The sequence below is a fragment of the Hydra vulgaris genome, chromosome 11 (assembly GCF_038396675.1).
Source record: "Hydra vulgaris chromosome 11, alternate assembly HydraT2T_AEP".
Classification (NCBI taxonomy): domain Eukaryota; kingdom Metazoa; phylum Cnidaria; class Hydrozoa; order Anthoathecata; family Hydridae; genus Hydra; species Hydra vulgaris.
Window position 1 is genome coordinate 55,213,726 of NC_088930.1, and position 26,275 is coordinate 55,240,000.

The 26,275-nt window shown below is 27.3% G+C and overlaps 1 protein-coding gene across 4 annotated transcripts in view; it reads right to left on the reverse strand.

Annotated features, from left to right (window-relative positions):
• LOC101238775 (deleted in lung and esophageal cancer protein 1) overlaps positions 1–26,275 on the reverse strand; it is a 91,979-nt gene that overhangs the window by 51,479 nt on the left and 14,225 nt on the right. For 2 of the 4 annotated variants that reach the window (XR_010641565.1, XM_065809241.1), the window contains exons 3-9: positions 21,984–22,085; positions 13,039–13,118; positions 9,466–9,635; positions 6,257–6,332; positions 6,017–6,104; positions 3,678–3,781; positions 3,078–3,147 (exon numbers count right to left, since the gene is read on the reverse strand). Coding sequence is in view for 3 of the 4 variants with exons in the window: in XM_065809241.1 (XP_065665313.1) it covers positions 3,078–3,147; positions 3,678–3,781; positions 6,017–6,104; positions 6,257–6,332; positions 9,466–9,635; positions 13,039–13,118; positions 21,984–22,085 (690 nt within the window). In the remaining variant the exon portion in view is untranslated. The remainder of the gene's footprint in view (positions 1–3,077; positions 3,148–3,677; positions 3,782–6,016; positions 6,105–6,256; positions 6,333–9,465; positions 9,636–13,038; positions 13,119–21,983; positions 22,086–26,275) is intronic. The other 2 variants (XM_065809242.1, XM_065809243.1) reach the window with 2 other exon arrangements.

Consider the following 26,275-nt stretch of genomic DNA (forward strand, 5'->3'; position numbering starts at 1 on the left):
TAAGCCCCATTTCTATTTTTAAATATTTTTGCTGAGATATTTTAGATTGTTAATTATATTTTAAATTGACTAAATTATATAGTTCAGTATTATTTAGAAAAAATGTTATTTTTTACTTCATTAAAAGTTAATTTTACTTTATATAACTTAATAAACATAAAATTTGCGCTTATTTGCTTATACTTACACAAACGTTGTTTAAATAATTTGAAAGTTAGTACATCATTAACAGTTTTTCATTGTCTATTATGATTTTTTCTTTTTGTTTTAAAATGGTAAGGTCATGTGATTATTCAGTAACATCCTGATTAGTTGAACAATTTGAAGATATAAAAAAACTGTTAAGAGAACTTCCAAAATGTTAAAACGTCCAAAAAAAGATGTTGTTGAAAATTTAAAAAACAGCAATATACCCTATTAAAAACCCTTTTAAAATAAAATAAAACATAGTAGAGTCTTCAAAAAACTCTAACGCTGTCATAGATACTTCATTCGAATTTTGTTAACCTATCTAAAATGTAAGAAAATGAAACAACCCTTTCAACTTAAAATCATAACTAAAAATCAAGTAATACTTGAAAGTAGAAAAAAACATATATATATATATATCGCCTGCAAAAATGTAAAGATTTAAACATGTAGTGAAGGATATAAGAAATTCTCCGAATAATAATAAAAGACGAAAATTGCGCCTGTGAAAATTAAAACAAAGCTGAGTAATGAATGTAAGATAATATAGCATAAAAGTTCTATGATAATAGTAATAATATGAAAATCAGCTGATAAATCATATATTAAAAAATATTGTAATAAGATTAACTAAATACTAAAATAAGACCAGATAAATTTAAGCCAAATGAGTGGTTAAAAAATTATTTTGGGTGATAAAGCAATAATATTAGTCGTGATATAAAAACAATGTATGAAGCAGGAAAAATATTGTTCAGAAGTAAAGTCTTCTCTATGGTCCGAATTAAAGGTAACTTTGAGACCATATCTAAATCGAAGTTTCCAAAAAAGTAAAGCTTTCTCTACGGTCCGAATTAAACGTAATTTTGAGACCATAACAAAAACAAAAACAAAATAACGTCCATCAACAAAACATGTCGAAAGCCGCTAGTCAAAAAGAATTGCTCTTATATATATTTATATGAATCCTAAAATGAAAAAACAATCACACATGATAACCACATATACATAACATACAAATCTGCATTTAACATTCCAACCACATACTATATATTAAAAAAAATATTACCTAAATAAGAATGAGTTCAAACAAAGATAGTTTATCTTATAAAAGAACAAAAAGCATGCAAACGATGTAAAAAGACTATATGTGCATAAGGGTGTAGAGGTGTAATGTGTAAGTCCGTGCTGTTTATGTCGTTCAGTAGTCTTGTGTTGTTAGTAACCAGCGTAAAAGATTTATCCCTTAACTACACCAAGCCAGCCCAGTCATACTCCAGAAAACCATGATGGATTAAACACCTATGCATGGATTTATAACTGACTTATGACTAAAAAACTAGCCCATGCGTCTTCCAGAGACAAACAACTTCTTTCGCGGTGACAGTAACTGTGATTTGGAAAATAGTCATGCTCGATGACCGTAACACTAACCCTTATGGGCTAGGCCTAATATTATTTATAAACTTTGGCATATATATAATTCTGACATATAAATTCGCCAAATGGTCACACACGAGCAGTGAATACCTGAGGAAGAAATGAAGTACATTAGAATAAAGGAGAATTATTTTTCAAATGAAGCATATTTTGACAGTTGTCAAGACAAAAATAAAGATTAATAGAGGAATATTTAAAATATAAATAAGACAGACAATTCACCTGAACAGTACTAACAATAATAATAAATTAAAAAAAAAAAAAATCGTTAGATAAATACTAATATGAACTAAGATATACAAAAAATATATCACCAAACAAAAAATAAATAAAACAAAAAATACATTAATAAATAAAAAGTATGCATACAACAATGAAAGGCCTCAGAATGGAAAAAAACATTAATGCCAAAATATGTAAACATAATTTGTGTAGTGATTAAGTAATAAACATCTCCTCAGAGTCGCATCTATTATTACTGGCGTTTCGATGAGGATCAGCACTTTAAATAACAACAGTTATGGGCAGGTGGTTTTAAAAGGTGTTTCTGTCAGCAGGAAAGTATTTATTCTTTGGGTTCAGTTAACTCAATCTAATTCAAACTTAACTTTTTGCAATAAATACAATTGGTTAATATCTTAAATTGATTATTTTTAAAAACTTTAATTCTTGTAATTTTTTTTTTTGAAATTGCTCAACGAACGAAGATTTTACTAAATAATCATATGATCTTACTACTTTAAAATAATAAGAAAAATACTAATGGGCCTTAAAAAACAATTTGTGACATTCAAGCTTTCGAATTACTTAATAGTACTCAAGTTTCCTTGAGTTTCATCAGCTCAAAAAGTACATTGGTTTTCAATCATTTCATTGATTACTTGTTGTTTGTACTAGGACTGTTATGACAGTTTGTAAAAAAATCTTTTACAACGGTTTTTAAAAAAACCTTTTATGGCGGTTGGTAAAAAAATTGTTAATGATGGTTAGTTAAAAATTTTTTTTAATGACAGTTCGTAAAAAAATCTTTTATGGCAGTTGGTAAAATCTTTTAGGACGGTTGGAAAAAATTCTTTTATGACAGTTGCTATAAAAAATATTAAATGTAGTATTATAGTGAGCCATAAAACCTTTTATATTAATAAAAATGAAACTTTTTGAAATGAAAATTTAACTTTAATTTAAAAAATTAAACCTTACATTATTTTTTAAATGAAATAGGTTTTTACTACTTAAAAATTGAAATTTATAATTCCCTGAAATAAGTTAATAACACTTCCCTTTGATAAGTTAGTAACATATAAAACATATTCATATGAAACTCTTAAAGTAAAACATACTTTTAATTGTCGATAAAACTCTGTTGATAGAAAATTCTTTACTATGACCTTATAATATACAATGACAATTATAATATATAATAAATATTATATAAATTTCTTACTCACTGCTTAGAAATGGTTTATCTCTTAATCCTTCTAATGGAATAAAGATAGGTTGAGATCCTTGTGTCTTTACCTAAATAGTATTGTAATATATTAAATATAATATATTATATTTACCTAAATATAAATATAAAAACAAATATATATGTAAAACTTTTAATTTTATTAGTTTCAGTTAAAAAAAGTTCAGTTAAAAATTGTTAAATTGATTTTGATTTCATTAACTTTCCTAGTCAAAAAGTCCGATAGAATCCTATAAGAATTAGGAACAAAAAAGTATTTGAACCCAATTAAATTAAAACACATAAGTTAAAAAGAGTTTATAGTTAGTTATATATAAGTTAGTTTATGTAAGTATATAGTATTATATAGTATAGTTATATAGTATTTTTTTATACTAATTATATATTTTTTTATACTAATTATATAGAAAAGTTAGTTTATATGAGTTAAAAAGAGTTATAGTTATAAGTTAAAAAGAGTTTATATTATCAAACTTTTTTTCTTCCTAAATCCTATAAATAACACAAGATCCTATAACCCTAAGTCCTATAAGTATTTTTGGCTAGGGCTTAACAAGTTATATAAAAAAGTTCTTGTTACCTCCAAAACATCACTATAGTCTGCTAATGTGTCTGGCATAAATTTGACTGTGAACTGACAGCTCATACCAGGAGCTACAACACCATTAGCAGATGGAAAATCGCCTGAAAAATACATTTTATACTTAAGTTTCTATAGAACAGTTCTATAGAACTTAAATAGTTCAATAAAAATCCATGAACTATAAAAATTCGAAAATAAAACAGTTAAAATTAATTTTGAAAATATAATTTTTATTAAATTCATCGATAATAAAACTTACCATTATTTATGTTATTGCATGTAAAATTAATTTTTTTTTCTTTCTTTTTTTTTGCGACTCTCCCTCTACACTAAACTTTGAAACATGAATTTGAACCTTGAGCCTCATGAATGTGAGGTTAGTGATCTTCTACCGTACTAAGTGTAACAAATGATTTGGAAAACAAAAAGTCTAAACTTTTTACTGATACTACACTTGGAAATGCAATTCATAAAGACAAAATTGTCAAATGGAAAAAAAATACAAATCAATTAACTATGTAAATGCATTGTTGAATAATGAAATAGAGAAACTTAAGATATTATATTCATAATTTAAGATATTATGCAGAGACATAAACCCAAGTATGGTATGAGTAAAGAAAATGCGATTTAAAGAAAATATCAAATTATCAAAGATAAATATCAAATATCGAAGATTCAAAGAAAATATACTTAAAAAACATCGTTATGATAATAGAACTAGTCTAGGAGTTGCAATATACATTGACATAATTTATTTTTTGTATCATCAAATCAATAAAGTTTTGTGTTCCAACAAAACTGAGCAAATATTGGTTGAAATTGTTATTTGTAACAATAGTTATTTATAACTATGTATATATGGACCAAATAAAAAAGTCTAAGTAGAAATCTTTGATAAAGTATTTGCAGGATTCTATATTAATAAATACAACTGTGAGAAAGAGGATTTTAATTTCCAAAACATTAAATAGCTCCTTATTGTTGTTGAACTGCTTCAAAACAGTGTTCCCTATTAATAATATTCTTTAAAATTTTATAATAAAATATATAAAATTTTTTTAGATGAGAAAAGTTTTATAATTAAGCAAACCTTTATACATGATTATAGATAAAGATTTTAATCCAATTAATACATTGTTATGAATTTCCTACTAGATTAAAACCACTACTAAAAAAGTTATGAAAAATAATTAGATAAGTTAAACTTCAATACTCTGTTTATAAAATTAGGAAGTTATAATGAATTTGTAAAATTTTGAAGTTATAATGAATTTGGGGCAATACAAGTCAAATGTTAGAGGTATTAAACGAAACTGAAACACTGAAAATGGAACTGAAGTTTTTCCCAAAAAGTTGTCAACCAATAGATGGTGGATAAATAAAAAACTTACGCCTAAACATTTAATTAACACCTTTTTAATGTCTGTTGGTTGAATATTGGAACTACTTACTAATTTTGTTAATGCTACTTGTGAATCCTGTGAAATAAATTTATTAAAGCTATTGTGAATTCTGTGAACTGAATTTGTTAATACTACAAGGAATTCTGTAAGCTAAATTTGACAATTGGATTTTAAACTTTATGTCTAAGATACTTTCACACTCCCTTATTTATTGATTACATCATAAATTAATACTAATAATGTTAGTTACTTGATTGAATTTGATTGGATGATATTGTTTAGTAAATCCATTAATTAATTATTTTTATTAAATAACTTAGTGATTTGATTTGGTTTAATTTGACTAGGTTCAATATTCTTTTATATTTTAAATATACCATTGGTTATTCAATTTGTTAATAAGGTAAGTTTAGATGGCTATAATAACACATTAGACATAAAACTAATTCTCTCTTTAAAAAAAACAAAGTTTTATAACTATAACTTATTCTTCCAAAAAAGCAATTTATATGCTATATACTTACTAGATCCTGGTCATGACATTAAACTGATGCTATATTGGGGTTAGTAAGTAATTCTTTAGATATAGTGAAGGTAAATTAATTAGGAGAAGGAAAAGTCTGAAGGTAAGGGTAACAGGAGTTTATAAACCTTAGATGGCTTCTTGTTATTTCTTAAACTTTGGATGATAATCTTTCTAGTGATATATCACATAGTCTTGAGCAAACAGGTATATGCCAGGATAGTCATCTTTTTGTAAAAATATTTTATAAACTATTTAAAGTAAAATGCATGAAATGTTATTTTAGTAAAAAAATAGCAAAAATAAAAAGTAAAATTGTGAAACCAAAGTGTACATAAAAAGTGTAGATGTAAACTTTTACAAAAAAAATTACAAATATTTGTAAATATAAAAAAGTCTGAACTCACCTACACTCAAGCTGAAGTATTTTGTAGTTGGTGGAAGAACTCGAATTTGTCGACTGGATGAAGAGATGTTCATCAAGTCTAATTTCAACTAAAAACAAATGTGAAGCTATGTTCGATTACTAACCTCAAAAAAACTTATAAGTAATGGTTCAAACATTGAAAAAATATTGAGCATAAAAAAAACTTGACAGTTTAAAACTTGTTTAGCAGATTCTTTTTTGAAATAAATAAAAGTCTTACTTCATATATTTCACCTGCAAGACAATTTCGAAATACTAGTGGACAAGGTGTTGGTTTGAATAAATTATTGAAACTGCTAAAGTAAAAAATGTATTGCGATCAAACAAGTGTTAGAATGTGCAAATGACACTATAATATCTTTATTATAAAGATATTGACATCACCATGTACATGCATCAACATGTATTAGTAACACCATATGTAATAATAACATGTATTAGTATCACCATGACATGAATTAGTAACAACATAATGTAAGAGTGACACTACCACAATCAGTGACACCTTTTTGAATTAAAAATCTCAATAAATTATTCCTATATATATACATATATATATATATATATATATATATATATATATATATATATATATATATATATATATATATACATACACACATATATATATACACATATATGTATATATATATATATATATATATATATGTATATATATATATATATATGTATATATATATGTATATATATATATGTATATATATATGTATATATATATATATGTATATATATATATATATATATATATATATGTATATATATATTTATGTATATATATATATATATATATATATATATATATATATATATATATGTATATATATATACATATATATATATTAAATATATTACAAATACACTATTAAAATGTAAAAATTTTATAATCTTGTTTAAGGGGATTCTTAGGTGTAAAAATTTGTCTTTTTAGTATTAAAAAAAAACATTTTTTTTTAATGTCTTCACTTTCAACAAGGCTGCAAGCAACCACTATTATAGTTGGAAGTTAATCGAAGAGATGAAGTTTATAAAGTAAAAATAAAGATCAACAGACAACTTGAAAGATTGCAAATTGTATGAATCAAGAAAACAAAACGAAGGGAGCTAATTCCAAAAAACCGATATTCAAGGAAAAAAACTAGACAAATTAAATTTTTTGGAGCAATTAGGATCAGTCACAGTGAAAGGATGAGACTTAATTGAATGACCTGTAACACAAGAATGAATTTTAGTAGATGGTACAAAAGGCACTAGCTCTTCAGAGCAGCACCCATTATAGAATTTATAGAAAAGAGCAAGGGAAGCAACATTCCAAAGATGTGACGATGGTTAAAGGTTGGCTGCAAGAGCAAGACCAACTATGTTTACAATGCGTTTTTGCACTATATCTAAACAAGAAAGAGCATCATTCAAGATCCGCTCCAGATATGGCAACAGTATTCCAAGGATGGATTTGAGATTTATAGATATAAAGAATAGAATCTGGAGTAAAAAAGTGGCAAGTACAATAAAGAGATGCAACCTTAGCAGATGCTAAATTTGCAATGGATTTGATATATGGTTTCAAAAAAAATTGGAAGTAAGAGTTAATCTTCAAAGACAAAACGTGAATGACTCATAGAGTACATTACCGTTCATAAATATTGGAAGATCTAGATTATTGCGATAACAATCAGCTGAAAAAAATTGAGTTTTATCTGAGTTAAAGTTCACTAGTCACTGAGAGCCCCATGCTGTAGCAGAAGTGACATCCTTTTCAAGCTCCAATGCTTCCTCCAAACAATCAGAGAGTGTTGGCTTCTTATTAAGACAAGAAAGATCGTAGCATAATCAGGGAACAACTCCACCTTAGGTGTGAGAACTTCTGGGAGATCATTAATGTAAATTAAAAAAAGTATAGGGCCAAGAATAAAACCTTGAGGAGCCCCTAAAGTTATAGGAAATGAAGCTGTCAATCAAGGACAACTTTTATACAACCATTGATAAGGACACCATAGGGAAAGATTCAATAATCTTATAGATGTTATCTGATACACTAAGAGAGTTAATGGAAAAGACCAGCAGGCAAAATATCAGGTAGGATTTGATTAGTGGAATCAAGAGATGAGATTGGTGAAAAGTTCGTATCAAACAATTCAGCTTTGTCTTTAGGTGAGGTAATAAAATCTAAACCATGCAAGAGAGCAGGAATAACACATTTGTCCATATTATTGACACTGTTAAAATTTCTCTAGAAGTCTCTGGAGCCTATTTTTGAGATAAAATACGAGATTTTGTCATGTGAGAATAGTGGGCTTTGGCGTTAGTCAAAACCTTTTTACAATGGTAAACAATAGTAATATAATAATAGTAATAGCTATAGTAAACAGACGTTTGTTTACTGGGGAATTGTTTTGGTGATAGATATGGAAGCAATGGATACAATTAGAAATTGCAGCAGCACAATGAGAGGAAAACCATGGAGAAGAGTAAGGCTTGACTTGAAATCGCTGAGAGGGAATAAAAAATTCCATGCCAGCCTGAATCGAAGAAGCTATGTAAGAAGCGCATTTGTCTGCAGGAAAGAAGATGAAAGATTTTTACCCCAGGGTCATTACGAAGAAAATTATGAAAAGAGTCCCAGTCAGTTTTAAGGTAGTTGTAAGAGGTACGATGATAGGGGGATTCTGATGATGAAAAAAAGAATAAAAAAAGAATACAAAAAAGGTTTAAAAATTGCATTCTAAGCAAACTGTAATAAAAGTATATATACAAAAAAAATTTAAAATAAAAATTTAATTTGATTGGACAATTACTCAATTCAAATTTTTGTTTTAGAATACAGATTTTGAATACAATTACTCAATTAAATGTAAAAACCACTCAACCTGGTTGAATGATTTATTATGTAAAAATCACTCAAATTTATTTTAATGTATTTAACTTGTCGAAATGACTTTTATTAATTTAATTATTTATTTATTAGACTTAAATTTTGCATAAAATGAAATGATTTTTATTATTTTCTATATTATTTTATATTATACTAAGTTAATCTTTCTTCATCAATATCATGCTATAAAAAAATGTAAATTCACAAAAAAGATATAAAAAGACATATTTAAATCATATTTAATTATAATTAAAGAAAAAACCACATTTAATAATCTTATTTATAAAAATGATGTTGGTAAAAAAGATTTTGGTAAAAATGATGTTAGTAAAAATCATGCTTTGCTTTGCTGTGTTTTGTTGACTATTTTTTTAAAGTAAAAAACTTTTTATTAAAGTGTGGTTATACTACAGTGTGGTTACATTACAGTGTGGTTATATTGCAGTGTGACTACATTACAGAGTGATTGTATTACAGTGTGGTTAAAAAATAGTAACAAATAAAATTGAAAGGAAAGATTTAAAACATCAAAAACTCACTCCACTTTCTCATCTGATAAACTGCTTGCTGTTGCAACCCTCTTTATGTCAGTGAAACGAGGGTTTTTTAAAAAGTTGAATGTCTTTTGTAGCTTTAACAAATCTTTATCTAAATCAGATGACTCAGCATTCTTCTTATACTCATTGAGCGAATATAAACTATGTTCATCCTGCAAAAAGAATTCAGTTTATTTTAAGTAATGGAAAAAGGGATTATTTGAAGAGCTCCCACGCAAATCCGTATTAAAAAATGTTAACATATCTTGATATTTTTAATTCTTTGATTTCTGTTGGTAACATTCTAATGCCAATAACATAGCATACATCAACAAGGGTCATGGTTCATAGAAAATAGAAAATTTCCTTAGAAAAATTTTATTAGAGGTTTTTTATGAAGGGCTAAAATTTATATTAGTCTGTATTTGCACCAAAATAGGTATTTGTCTGGTTTTGCATCATTTTCTCAGCATAATTGATAAGGATGCTGGTATTACAAAATGAACTTTAATAATGACTATTAATAAACAATATTGTTTACTATTGATATCCCCATGCCTTTAACTTTATTTCACTGCAGTGTAATTTTGACTATAAAAACTGCTTATTGTTGTTGCAAGTCCACACCACAATATTAAACTTTTGTTAAACACACATCACATTATCTTCAATACAGCAGTTCAGGAAGGTCAGATAGCTGTCACTTGTTTTGGCGTTTTAATGAAATACTTTTGTTTTCAATAGTGACTTTTAATAGTTTGTACTTGTTCATAGTAGTTCGTACTTGTATTATAACTTTTCTCTCCACTTACAGTTATAACACATTTCCTTTTGACTCATATGAATGAATGAGTATTCTCTTTAGTTCTTGCAATTTAACAAGTGGTTTGTATGTTGCTGCTGCAGCTGCTTTAAAATCATGCGATACCCAGTCCTTACCGTAAACAAACACTTCATCAGCATGCATTTTGAATCTCATGATATCTACATTTTTCAGATGCAGTGATATCTGACTTGATTGCTGTGTCTTGTGATATTCTTCCAAATAGGCAGTCACACAGTAAAAAGGAATGATCTCGTACTAGAAATATCAACAACACATCTTTCATCTGGCGTCCGTCACCAAAAGTAATTTTGTGCAGCCAATGCTAAACCATTTCCAAAAGGATGTTGTTTTTGGCTCTGCCCTCCACAACTATCGCTGAATAATATAACATTACTAAGACCTTACTAAGAAAGTGGTACACTGCAATCTCATTTGAATCATGTGCTGCTTCACTGTCAATCAATGTATAACAGTAACTTTTTCCTGATGACATGTCACTGATTGTAGAACTGTATAGTTAGTTGTCTGGCATAGAAAGCTTCTTGAACAGGCACCTTAGACAGATTTTTTTACCTGCTACATATTGTATACAATCTTGTGTGACTTTATTAGAGTTCTTTAGTAAGTGATAAATCCCAGCACACTTCTGCAAGTGAAATTTTCTTTGCAGTTCAGCTGCAACTTGGACTTTTGACTCATGCAAAATCAAATTTTCAATTTTTTGCAAGTGGTACATGCATCTGATTGCAGACCACTAACATCAATGCTAAACTCAGAAACAAAATTTTGTAAAACACCTGAAATTTTTACAACTTTTTAATTCAGACGGCAGATATATGAATACACTTTTGCCATTATAATGACTTTCTCTGCCTCTCAAACTGCTAATAAATGTTTTTACACTTTCCTTTTTTGCAACATATTTGTGAGATATACTCTCCCTACCTCAACCTTCCTTTGACAGGCCACCACTACGGTGTGAATGTTTAAGTATTCCCACCAGCCTGTTCCTTTTGATAGGTGCAATTGCACCTAAGAAAGTTGCACAAAATACTTTTCTCTTCTTGCCAGTTGACTTTTTTTCAATGAAATAACTGCAAGCAATAAGACAATTGAATTTTTTTTGTAGAAGCATTACACATTTGACTTGCCTTCGTAATGTGCACATGCTTAATCAGTACGGTGTCTTGATCAGTCTTAAACAGGCAACTTCGAAACTGCTTCAAGTTCTGCAAATCTTCTGCTGTAAGTTCATAACACTTGTATGTTAAACCTTGTTTGTGTTTAGAGGTACCCCTTCAGTCTACATTATCAGACAAATCTACTGTGCATCTGAAACAGAACATATAAACATTGTTGAGAGATGTTATTGAAGGAAGAACGGTAAACAAAGGAGTGGAGGTAGGGAGAGAAAGTGTATTTTGGAAGAACAGAATATGAAAAGAGGTGCTTAAAACAGATAAGTGTGGAGGGAGTGGATGCCATGGGACCCACTGATACATAGAGTCCATTTTTTACATTACATTCAAGGGTCACAGATAAAATTAGAACTAAAATCAACATAACACCAATAAAATTATCTTTTTGTTTTGCAACTGATTGCTTTGTTTTAATAATTTTGCACTTTATAGAACCACTACTACATTCTCCAACAAACAAATTGTCTACATCTTTTCTACATCTTGTCTACATCCTCGTAATAAACTTGCATTATTTTGCATTATTGCAAACTTTATTAAGTTTTGATATTTATAACGATTAATTAAATTTGATATTTATAACAGTTCTCAACTATTAATAATTAATTTGCAACAATTTAAAAATTAAAACAAAAAATGCAGCTAGTAACCATTATCGTTTGTTTTTAAATTTTCAGTTTCAGAAGTTGTAAACATCACGCAGTTTGTGTTAATTAGTTGTAGGATTTGTTTGATTTTACACTAAATACTAAACAGGAATTGTCTGATTTTGCACAATATTAATAACTTGTCTATGTAATTACAGTAAGATAGAGCCTGCTTTTGCTCAAAAATCATTCATAAGCCAATGACATTCATTGTTTACTATACACGGTACACATTATCTCCTTATCGGTAAACATTGGATTTGTCTGGTTTTGCATGGGAGCTCTTCATTTATTAATATATTTTATAAAAATAACTTCTAATGGATAATATGATTTAACACAGTTAAACAAAAACATGGTTTAACACGCTTTGATAGATAACATGATTTAAGAAAGATAAAATTTAAAAATTGACTCAATCCATTGAACTGAGTCTTTGACAATGAATTGATTCATTTACAATGGATTGAGTCATTCACAATGGATTAAGTCATTTACAAAGGATGGAGTCATTTGCAATAGATTGAACCATTTGCAATGGATTGAAATCCATTGTAAATGATTCAATCTATTGATAATGACTTAATCCATTGTGAATTTCTCAGCATTTTTGTATACATTTTTTTTGTTACTTATTAACGTTATAATTTTAAAAAAATTTATCATTAATTTACACAACACATTTATAAATGACTTGCAAAAACTTGTGATAATAGACAAGTTTAAGATACCATTAAATTATAAAAAAAAAATCATTGATAAAAATGATGAGTGATAAAAATGATAAAATTTAATGATCATTATTACAATAAAAACATTTTAATGATTGTTATCACAATAAAAATATTTCAAAAAGTTAATAAGTAAATTAATATAAAAAAGATATTAAAAATATATAAGTAGCCTTTTCAGTCCTTCTTTCCTCGTCTTTCTTGCCAACATCTTTAGATAACATGACCTTATTTAAACCATCTTTGCTAACATCTACAAAGTAAAAAAAAATTTATTTGTTGTGTTCTATTATTTTATCATATCTTAATTCATTCAGAAAGCTATTATTTATAATGCACATAAAAAAGATTTTGAACTATAATAAATTGTAAAAAAAAATGTAAGTGTGCTATTATATAGACAAAAAAGTAAGACACATTTAAATGCCTAATACATATACACATTATGTAAAAGTAAGCATTTTATACACATATGTGTTACATAAATAAATATTATTAATAAATGTTAAAAAAAAGTATTGTTACATACAAAATGCAAATTAAAAAGAAATGTTACATACAAATAAGTTTTAAGAAGTGTTCACTTATATCTTAAAAAAGAAAGCATGATCTTTTCAAAAATGATTTAACTTTGTGACTTTTTTCCTAATGGGTTTTTGTAGTTCAACTAATTTTGAAACCACACTACATATCGCACTACATATTGCACTTACATCACACTACTCTCGGATCCTTAATAAAAAAAAAAGGAGGGGGGAGGAACATTTATAAGTTTTCGGAAAATTTTTTCACCCACCCCAAGCTTATTAAGACCACCCCCTCCCTAGTTATTAATTTTTACTTGTTAATAACAAAAAAAATTTTCTCAAAACTAAAAGCAAAAAATCAGTGAAAATTGGCCTTTCCTTTGAATATTTAGAAAATATTTATTTCACTGATAAAAACAAAAGCTTTAGGTGTAACCAGAACTTAAAAATTGTCAACCTAGTAAATCTCGATTTGTCAAAAATGAGCTTTCAGTTTATTTCACACCAAAACTAATATCACCATATCAAATCCTATTAAAGTTATGATAAAATAGCTGTTAGAAAATGCGCATTTGACGGCAAGCCACGATTGAATCAAATAGTTTTATTTTTTATAAAAAGTATATTTACTTTGATAAAATGAAATATGTAAAAACATAATTGTAAAAAAATTTTTTAACAAAAAAGTACATCTGTTGCTTGCCAAACGATTGATTAGTACTTTTTTTATAAATTATACTTGTTCTTTGCAAGTTCTGCAGAATGGCCGCTAAGTTACACCACTAGCGTTATATGACCTTAAAAATTTTTCATAGTTTAAAAATAATTATATTGTTAATAGCAAGTTAGCAATTTATCATTGAAATTCTATTTATTTTTAATTATTTTTTATACCTAACAAAAGAAAATCCCAAACATTAAAATATGACTTTACTTTAATGACATTTTTTTTTTTTTATTGACGTCAAAGATAAACATCTAACGGTCTCAATAAATAATTTATTTCAGTGTAATTAACTCATAATTTATTTTCTAAGCTTTACTTAAAATATGAACACAACTCAAATCGCTAACTATAATAAATATGTCTACAGCCCTAAGAATTAGGGTCAGCATATGGTGATGCCGACCTAAATGCCAAACTGACATTGTCTGAGATCAGCAAAAAATTACTGACTTCTGAAATTTTTAATTCATTTGCTGTTAAAAAAAATTTAAAAAAACAATTTACAAATGAAATAATTAAAATAAAAACCACAAAACGAACAAACGAACAAATGAACGAACAATTTATTTAAACTCTAAATAAAATTAAAGCAAAAACCAAAAAAATGAATAATTTCTAAACTAATATTTGGATAAACTAAAAAATATTTGGATGAACTAAAATAAAATAAAAAATATTTGGATAAATTAAAAACGGCAAAACAAATATTTTTTTAATTCTAAATAAAATAATTAAAATAAAAACCACAAAACTTTTTATATACTGAACAAATTAATTTAAAAAACACAATATTAAAAAGAATGTTTTATTTCATTAAATAAATTGTTTATTTTAATGTTGTGTTTTTTTAATGAATATGTTTTTATTCTAACTACTTTATTTAGAATTTAATTCAAAATAAAAAAGTTGGAGCAAAATTTAATTAAACTTTAAATTAAATAGTTATAGTTAGTAAATAAAAACAATAAAAAAAGAGCGTATTAACTAAATACTAAATAAAATAATATAAATAAAAATAAAACAAGGAAAAACAAGCATCTCTATATATTACTGCCGAAATTGATAGTGCTAGTAGTGGTAGTAGTAGTGTTAGTGCCCGTTCGAGCGTGTTTGACACGGAACCCTTGGCAGCCATTGCAACCGTAGGTAGTGGCGAGAAAGAGTCACAGCACTTTGTTATTTAAGAAAATGTGAACGAATGTGTATGCAAATATCTAACATACGTAAACTTCAAATTAAGTAATATTAAAACTGAAACATCAAGTTTTACAGTTTGCTCTCCCTAATTTTGATCTATAACATTTATTTCTGTTAAAAAATAACTATATTTTAATTATGTTTTAAATAATAATTTTAATTATGTTTTAAATAATTATGTTTTAAAAATTTTGCTTAACAACATGCTAGCGTGGCCGAGTGCACAGAGCTTCTGAACAAGTAATTCGTGGTTCGAGTCCTACCACTGGTAACTTTTTTTTTTATTAATTCTCTTATTTTATAATACAAAATACTTTTGAAGTTTTATAGAGATTATATACAAACATATGTAACGATATTATATACTTTAACAAACAAAAAGATTTTGAAAAAGCTAAAATTTCTAAAAACATCAAAACACCAAGGGAAAAAATAAGCTGCGGATGGTCTGAAAAAAAATTGTCTGAACCTTATAAGGCAGTCCTGCTACTCCAGAAAGTGCTGCTGTGGAGGCAAAAAAAAAAAAAAATCCCATAGCTAGAAAAAAATTTCAAACTTTCTTTTGACAATTAAAATGTTTTTGTTGTGACATTTATTTTTTTACTACAAATATAATCTGCAGCCGCCTTTCAAAACGCCTTAATATGTTTATTACGTACTTTAAGAAAAATGCAATTAAAAAAAAAATTATTAGGAGAAACTCTTTGTAAAACGTTTTTTGAAACGAATAATTTTTATGGATTTTTCCAGAACTCTTTGAAAATATGTATTCAATAACATTTGTAGACATCTAAAGCTTATTTTGTAAAAAAGTCAAAATTGATTTTTTTTACCTTCAGGCATTTTGAAAAACGGCTGCAGTATGGATGATACAAGAAATATGTTGAAATGAGATAATTTGACGCAAAATTTAAAAGATCTTAACAAAAGCCACTAAACCAAAAAAATCAAAAGCAATTGCAGTTCAATGCACATAAGAATTTTAAGTATAGTGTATTGGTGTTGGCAAAGAAACATATAAATCTTTTTTTAATAAAAACTAATTTTTTTTAAACTTGTTGCACTTAACCATCCCTATTAAAACAATATATATAAACAAATATGTTATTTATTTATGTATATTGTTCATAAGATATAAAAAATCCACTTATATAACATTTTATTCAGGAACGTATATAATATAAGTAAACTTTTCTAATAATTACAAGTATTTTTTGATCAAGCTGTTTTGTTTTGATTTTTTGTATGTATGTTATTATATTTTAAAAAATTGACAAGATTGAAAAAACACGAAACATATTGTCTCATTCAAGTCAAAAACTTGAAACTTCAATTTTAGATTTGCCCCTCTTTTGATAAACTTCTGATTGCTAAAACTACGTCATTTGCTTCTTAGACCATTAAAAATGATAGACATGGCTTTTTTGAAGACAATTTATTTGCGTATGTGACGTCACTTTGTGGCAAAAAAACTGGAAAAACAAGAAATAAGATTTTAATTAAATTTAAAAGAAAAAACTTCTTCTATTAAAGATATAAAGAATATATTTTTAGGGGATATATTCTAATAAAGACAAAAACCATTTATTTATTACTATTGTAATAAATACAATTTCTTATCCGTGAAATGATGTATCTGTACCAGCTATATATATTTTTGTGCAATAGTATACAACTTAATTGAAATTAATAAAAAAATGTAAGATAAATGCAAAAGGACACTTGACGCATTAAGTTTTATTTTGCCACAAACCGACATCAATGCAAAAAAATTTTTTGGCTTAACATTTAGATTAGCGTTTAATATTATTCTTTAGCTTTTAATCATAATCATAAGAATGAACTTTTTTATGAATATGTTTTAGAGGTCTAAGATCTTCTTAGTTTCATTTGTATGTACGTCTTTAGCATATGTTGAGTTTGCATTATATGGAATTATCGCATATAATATATCTGTAAAATGAGAAAACTTTAAAACTTTATTTTAAATTTTAGAAATCTTTTTTGCTATATTAAAAACAGTCCTAATTATAAGTCTCTTATAAGCTCTACAAATGCAGAAAAGGTGTGCATGTTAAGTTATTTGCTCTTGAAGTTTTTCTAAATTTTACTATAAAATATTGGGGTAAATAAGGAATAGGTATAGAAGTAATCGTTGTGGAATAGATATGTATAGAAATGGTAGATTTGGTAAAGACCCGTATTTAACAGATAAGCTAGGATATATAAGGAAAAAGTATAGAAAAGTTCGGTTTGAAATAGACTTACAAAGACCCATACTTTTACAGGTCCGATCTCAGCTAGTTTTTATTAATTTTAAATGAAATAATAAAAATAAAATCAGCAAAACTAATGTTTTATTATTTTTCAAATTTTTAATCTATATTTATACCCACACACACATATATATACAACCCTCAGAATTAGGAAATATGAGGTCGGCAATAAGTTGCCGACTTCAATCATTTAGAGCTCGGCAGTAGGTTGGCAAAAAAAATTTGATACAAAGGTCTCACTTTAAACAGAGAAACGAGGTGGGCAATTTTTTGCTGAGCTCAAACACTTTTAGGCAAGGTTGGCAAAAACCCAGGTTTATTAAAAAAAAAACCAGCCCAGTAGATTTTTTTGGGTAATTTTGGGTTTTATTGGGTAAATTTGGGTTTTTTAGGGTTTTATTTTGTATCTGTTAAATTTTATTTTTTGTTTTTGTTTAATGATATTGAAAATTAGTATAATTTTCTACTTTAACTTAATTTAAAATATATTTTACATAATGTTATTTAATAATTTAGAAAAAGAAGTTTTCAAATTATTTTGAAAAATATTTTTAAACATAATTTAAAAATGTAATAGGAAAAAAATTTTCACATTAAATCTACACTCACGACCAAAAGTTTGGAACATTGCATAAAAAAACACAATTTTTATTAAATTATTCATTTATTTTATCAAAATATATTAGTAGCCATTACAATTGACAAAAATAATATCTTTGAAACATTAGTAAATGTTTTATGAATTAATACTTGAAGTTAATACTTACTATGATGTCCTTTAGCATTTAAACAATTAGCTAAATGGACAGGCATAGAGTGAATGAACTTTCTCAAATATTTAGGAGTCTTAAGTTGAGTCCATACTTGCCTAATTTTTTTTGTAAACCATCCGAAGATGAGGGTCTTAGTTTCGGAACTTCGCTTTTAAGATGATTCCAGCAGTTTTGAATAAGATTGAGGCCGGGTGAGTTACCAGGCCAGGGGCCAATGAGCTCAACCCCATTCTCGCATAACGGACTGCTTAAAAGCTTGACCCTGTGAAAGGGTGCTCCACCTAGCTGAAAATTGTGGGTATTTGTGATGTTGATGAAAATTTTAAGTTTCTTTTTAAGTATTTGAAGATAAATATGGCTGTTAATTGTGGTGTTAGAAGGCATACACCATAAACAACCACTTTGATTTGTTGTAATGGCACCCCATATCGTGATTCTAGGGCAATGTTTTACAGTAGAATGCAAATACTGGGGGTTGTATCGTTGGCAAGGTAGGCATCTAACGCTTGTGGAACAACAACCAAGTTGTTTGATTAGTGATTTGTTGCTAAATATTACATCCTCCAAATCTTCCGCCAACCAATGCTTGTATTTTATACAGAAGGCAACATGGTCTCTAATATTTTTTTGAGAAAAGCAAGGTTTTTTTGTCGAAACATGGCTATTTAAGATAAAACTGTTTGCACAAACGAAATCTAATTGTCACAATACTTGAATAAAAATTGTGATAATGTATTTCCAAATAATGATTCAAATATTAGTTAACCTACTCTGATGGCTATTATTGTTGGTTATAATAGTTAATTATAATTTAGTTAATAATAATAGTTAATAATTTAATTAATAGTTATAATGTTAATGTTATTTATAATAGGTCATAAAAATATAAACATCTTTAAAACAACCCAATAAAACCCAGATTTCTCAGGAGATGCGTGCTGTTGCACACCTATTGTCTACGCATACAATATTTTTTTTTACAACTCGGCCACGGTTCTTGCATATATTGATAATTTAAAAAATTTGCTGAAAAAACCAATATAATTTAAAGAGAAAATTAAAAATAAACAAACCATAAATTGAAAAGAGAAATGAATTTAACGAATGGTAAAATAAGAAAAGGATAAACCAGAGAAAGTAAATAATTTCTATATAACATAAAACTAATATATTTTTATATGTAGAAACATCTTAATAGTTTAAACTTATTTAATTTAAAATTCAATCATACTAACTGATATTTTTTTTATTTGCTTTGTAGACATTAGAAAATATCACTTTTAAATAATTATTTTTCTAAGTAATTAAGGTTGGATTGCATAACTTTGAGACTTCAAGATTGGATTGCATAACTTTGAGACTTCAAGATTGGATTGCATAACTTTAAGATTTCAATTTTTTCTAAATACTTAGTGTTTAAACACTTTAATATTAAAATAAAAAACATTGATTAATTTTATGCTTTTATTTTTCCTGGGATTTTTATTATTCATTTTATCATTTGTTAAGATTTTTATTTTTTTAATTTAGTTTTGTATTTTTTATTTCATTTTTTTATTTCACTTTTAAGTTTATAATTTATTTTTAATTTTAGTTTAGCTTAACATTTGTTTATTCAGCGCATTTTTTAAACACACTAACTTAAAACATGCAAAAAGGCGTGGCGAAGTTGTTAAAACAAAATATTATATGCGTGGTCATATAAAACATATGACTGCGCACGTCTCCTGAGAAGGCTTGATATATATATATATATATATATATATATATATATATATATATATATATATATATATATATATATATATATATATATATATATATATATATATATATATATATATATATAAATTTAATTTATTATTGCTCTGTTCTTTAAGAACATTGAGCACTCTCTCTCTTTCTCTCTCTCTCTCTCTCTCTCTCTCTCTCTCTCTCTATCTCTCTCTCTATATATATATATATATATATATATATATATATATATATATATATATATATATATATATATCAATTTAAGCTCATTTTGTGCCACTTTTTTTAGGTCTAACTTAATATTCACACCATACTGATTGCACAGGGTAAACTATATTTATGTATAATATACAATTTTTTTTTTTTTTCAAATTGTATATTATAAATAAACAAACAAAAAAAAACTACAGACGAGGAGGCTACTTAATTGTGTCTATAACCCTCCCTCAACTCTATAGCTCCAAAACACAAACCTTGACAAACAAAGCCTCTGCGTGGAGAAACAAGTTAAGTCATTTGAAAAAATTTCAATGGAAAAATAAATATTTCAATGGAAAAATTTATTCAAAAAAAATGTTTTACTTTTTCAAATGCATTTTTAAAAATGTTTATTATTATTGAAAAGTGAATTTTAAAACATAGCTTTAGTTGCTATTATTTAGTCTTTTTCTTGATTTTAATGATTTTGTTGATTCAATAATATACTTTCAATATATATTCCTATATAGGAATCAATGTCTTCCTATATAAGAAGACATAGCATTGAATAAGAGAAAAATTTACGACAGAATATCATTGGGGATGGTGCAAACTCGTGTAACTAGCATTTAATAAACACGCATTTGCACTACAGATTTTTAACAGGAGTTAAAACTTATATTTTTATAATTTTAACAGATTTTGGGTTCATTTTAATATAAAGAGTATTATTCATGTTTCTTGTCAACAATATGTCAAAAATAGATATTTGGTTTTAAAATTAACATTATCCAATTATAGTATTCTAGTTACGCGGATTTGCACTCTGACGATATTATCAATTAATTTTTTCATAATGGCATTCTTATATGAAACTGATTTTTTGCTTAAAAACCAATCGGTTAGTCTAATCTAATTAAAAACATTTGCATTGCTATCAAATTTTGTTTTTTTGAAATAACTGTGCCTTTAAAAAAGCATTGCAGTATAAATATACAATTATTGGTTTATTTTTAAAATGACTTTTTTATCTCAACTACAACAATGCTTTATAAACAACTTGACATAAATTTAATTTTTGCTGGGCAATTTTAATCCTATTAAAAACTTTAAAAGAATTGTTTTAATTATCAATGAAAAGATGAAAATAATTGATAATTGATTTCTGTTGACTTTACTTAGTATTTTTTTTAAAAGAAGCAAGCTGCTCCGATTAAGGAACCAAAGTATTCCATTTAGAAAATCAATTGCCTTGATTGGAACAAAATGGCGCCTTTGCCAAACTTATTTTTGTATTAACTAACTCATGAATGTTTTTATAAACCGTCTTTGGTAAAAAAATATTTAAACCTACTAAAGTTTGTGTTAATATGAAAGGATATGCTGACTAAGTAAACAGCTAATATGTTTATATTCATATATTCATATCAAATGGTATTATTTAATAAACAGTAAATATATGCATAAATTTATTATATATAATGTATTAAAAACTTTCTCCTAGCCTGGACTATCAACCCCTACTAAATCTTACAATTTTGGTGGGGCCAGAGTTGGGATTGTAAAAAGTCCCACACTTAACAAAAACTGGGATGCCCATCACTTACTACATAACGTACATAAAAATGTTTAGATTGGTAGGTAGTATCTAAAAACTAGTGTTACCTGCTGATAGGTTAGTTGTACCAACAAATGAATCATTAAGAACAATCAAATGATGTTTTTGCAAAGCTATTGTGTTTAAAGAAGCATTTAACTTTGATGCAACTAATAGAAAAAATATCAAAATTTAAAAAAAACTTTTATGTTTTTACTGCAACAACAAAAATTTTACTTGCTGTTTAAAAGATTATAAAGATATCTTAAACTTAATAAACTAATTAAAAGAAAATAATATGCAACATAGTGATCGACCGAAATTCGGTTTGGTTCTGGCCACAACTCTGACCGGATTTTTTGGTTCCTGTTCCGGTATTATTTAAGATTTCGGTTCCGGCCAGAATTTTGGTTCAAAATGCTACCGAAAATGAATATCTTAAAGCTTTAATAAGCATTATCATTTTGATAAAATAATTTAAAAAAAAGTTTTAAAAATTAAATGATAAGCTTGAGAATTAGCGGAAATAAGATTTTGCTTTGTTTGAAAGCGAAATAATTTTCTTGTTCTAATTAATATTCATATCTTGTAAAGTTTTCTATCGTTATTATTTGAAAGATAATATTGTTGTTATGAGTATAACTTTTGTATAAATAGATATATATATTAAATATTACAATTAACTTCAAGAATTCAACTTTTATCCTAATTTTATATAATCTATAAAGTGTTAAAATATCTGTTGTTTCTCTTCAATGAACTCTTTTTTTAAGTTTAGCGCAACAGTTTTTAAATGCATTCATGCGATAATTTCTCTCGGAAAACATTGACCAATTAGATAACTACTTCAGTTGGACAACAATTTCAACACTATAATTTTCTTAAGGGAATTGTAGTGTTGAAATCAGTAATATTTCTCCAAGAGAGCAAAGGGAATTTATGTGTAGCAATCATTACAATAAATATTGGAAACAAAAAAAACTTGTCAATTATATTTTTAAGATTTGTATTTGACGCAAACCAGCAGCATTGAAAAACTGTCTAATATTTCATTCTAGCAAAATGAATTCAAAAAGAAAAACAAGTTTAGCATGGAAATATTTCATAGTTAAAGCAAACAATCAAAGAATAGCGCAAAATATGCAACGACAAAGTTTCATGACGACCCAAAAAACAAGAACTATATGGACTAACATCACACCTGAAGAATCATCATCCTGACATCAAACTTATGCCAGAAAATTCAGGAAATCCAAAAGCCAAGGAAGAAGCTGAATTGCAATTAAACAAGAGAAAGACAGTTCCAATCTTCAATATACAATTAAAAAAACAAAGAATTGACATATTAAAATCTAGAATTTGAAACAGGGTTCAAGCTTCTTCAAAAATTGACTCTAATTCTAAATAAAGGCCGAATATTTCAAAAAAAAGTCAATATTAGAAATGATGCACCATTTTTGAGGCACCATGCTCTTGTTGCTCCTAATTACAAAATTGGTAGCGAAAACTACAGAAATTTACTGGATTCAACTTAAAACGAAAAAAATTTGCTCTAAAGGAAAATTCGGTTCAATCAGAAGCTAAAAGTGTGTCAGTCTGTCTTGATGCATGGTCATCATGAACCAAACTGTACTATTATGTGTTAGCTGAATGCCTTAGCCACTCCCTTTAACTTGTCATCAAAAAAGAACTATTTTCACATTCAATCATAAATGGACTAATTGCAAAAAGTCGAAAACTCTGTTCTTTCGCATCCCTATCCACTGCTTAATACACTGAACTTTACAGACAGCAAGAAAACCAAACTGATACAAAAGTCAGACTTGGCTTAAAAAGCAATGCTGCCTTAAGATAGAACTTCTATTATATGCTTAAGCGAACTTTACATCTAAAGCCAGCCATTGCTGCCACCTTAATCAAATTTCCTTATTGGGAATTAAATTTTCTGTCCAAGATTGGAGCCTCTGTGAAAAAGTAGTGAACATTTTAAGTATTTTTGAGAAGGCAACAAAAATGTTGTCATGTGTTGTCTCTTGCATCAGCCCCTGTATTCCAATTGCGACAACAATAATTAAAGCTTTGGAAAGAACCTCTAGCGATATCAGTGTTCAGGAATTAAAAATTGCTCTGAAAAATGTACTGGAAAAACATTTTTCAGCAATTAAAAAAACAGAACATTATTCAGTTGCTACTCTACTTGATCCAAGATAAAAATGGTATTTTTTCAGATCTCAAAGTGCTTGGCAAAATGCTAAACACATTGTCATGTCCCAAATGGATAATTTTGAACCTCTAGATAAATCGGCTCCTGTAACTCAAATTCTATCTGACAACAATGAAAAAAACGCATCGATTGTTCATATAATGTCAAAAATTATTGCGCAATCTCAAACTCAAATAGGACCAAATGCACATTAATCTTCCAAAATGATAAAAGAAGCATTGAATGATTTTTTGGATAGTCCAATAGCTTTTCTTGAGTTTTGGAAAAGCTATTAAAAAAATGCAAATTCCAAAATCAAGTTAGCGTTGACTAAGGTGGCAAAAAAGTACCTCACACCACCTCCAACATCTACAGATGTTGAAAGACTGTTGCTGGAGATATTCTGCAGCTGGAGATATTCTCTCAAATGAAAAACACAGAATCCATCCAGAAAATTTAGAAAAACTTCTTTTTTGTCAAGAAAATCTTACAGTTGTTGGATTCTGTTATTAGTTATTCTTATTAATTTAATATTTTGTTTAAATTAAAACTAACTTTAAAAAACAATACATATTATTGATTTTTGGTTCTAGATTTTTTTCTGTTCTGGTTCCGGTTATGAATGAAAATCAATTTTTGGTTTGGTTCTGGCAAAATATTAGTTCTGGTCTATCACTAATGCAACAGATTATGCGGTCAAACTTTTCACATATGCAACAACTTATGTTGTCAAACTTTTCACATTTTTTTAACTAATTTTTTTGATATTTGCTATTTTAATTTATACTTAAAAATTTGTTGTTGTATGTTTTTATGTATCGGTAGGATTCTCACTGATGTTTTTTAAGATTTATGATTTGCTGATGTAGCTGGTGGATAAGGTTCCCCTGTTTCCTTGTAACTAATTAACTTTCCTTGTAACTTCATTCAAATTTAAGTTAAATTCATTTAACTTGTCAATAACAATAAAAAAATTTATTTTTTCCTTCAGAAGACATTTAACCAATTATTCTAATCATTTGAAGACCAGTGATAAGATAAATTAAGACATATACCTTCTAGTTTCACCTAAAGTCTACTTATTAAGAGAAACCGAAAACCTTTCTTCATTCAATTTTGTTTTCTATGAAGTTCTTGAGCAATTTTTTACTTGATTAAATTTTTTAGCAACAGTTGACAGAAGACTTGAAAAATTGTAGGTTGTAAGTCAAAAAATATGAAGATACATACATAGAGCATACATATTTGGCTAATTTTGTAAGAGGTAAGATTCAACTGATTACCTCAAAGACCGAAGAATATTTGCGAATGATATATTGAAACAGTTAGGCGGTGGGGATGGTTTTTTACATTTAATATTTTTGGTTACTTTGATTTAAATTTAAAGAGAACTTGACAGTTTCACAAATAGACCACTTAAGCAATAAGACATGCAGTTGCCTCAGTCATGCTAATTAACACTCCTTATATGGCCTCAATACACACCAAAAGTATTAACATGTAAACTATCTATGTGCAACATGTTAATACTCTGATATTTTACAGGTGTCAATGTAATCAGCTTCTCTGGGAGTAACCACTGGGAGTTCAGGAAATCTTTCTACCAACCAGCCTCTGAATTATTAAACTGAGTTTTAGAGCTGCACTCTCATTAGGAGATGACAGAAAGAGCTATATAGCCACTATCAAGGAGACACAAACAAAAATCTATGAGTAGAGTCAAGAAGATCCATTCATCATACTATTCAAGAAACAATGTAACACAGGTTTACATGCCACTCCAACCTAACAGATGTGGAAGGAGTTCAAGGCTGGTCAACAGAATTATTCTACCAACCCCTAAGTCTTTGCCTAGGAGGCCTTCTACAAGACAGTGGCTGAACGCAGTTAAAATCTGCCTAAGATAAGTATTTTCATCAAGACACCATTTCCAGCATTAACTCAACCAAAGAGTCCCAAGGCATGGGATTTTTATTTATCTTTAAGTCGCAGTTTATTTATCTTTGCCTTAAAAAAGCAAACCCTACACGGAATCAGGGCATGGGGAAGTTAGTACTGGAAACAATACTAAAGATAGAACACAAACATACATATATTAACTTATACATATATGAACAAACATTGCACCACATGTGCAGACAGAACACAAACATACAA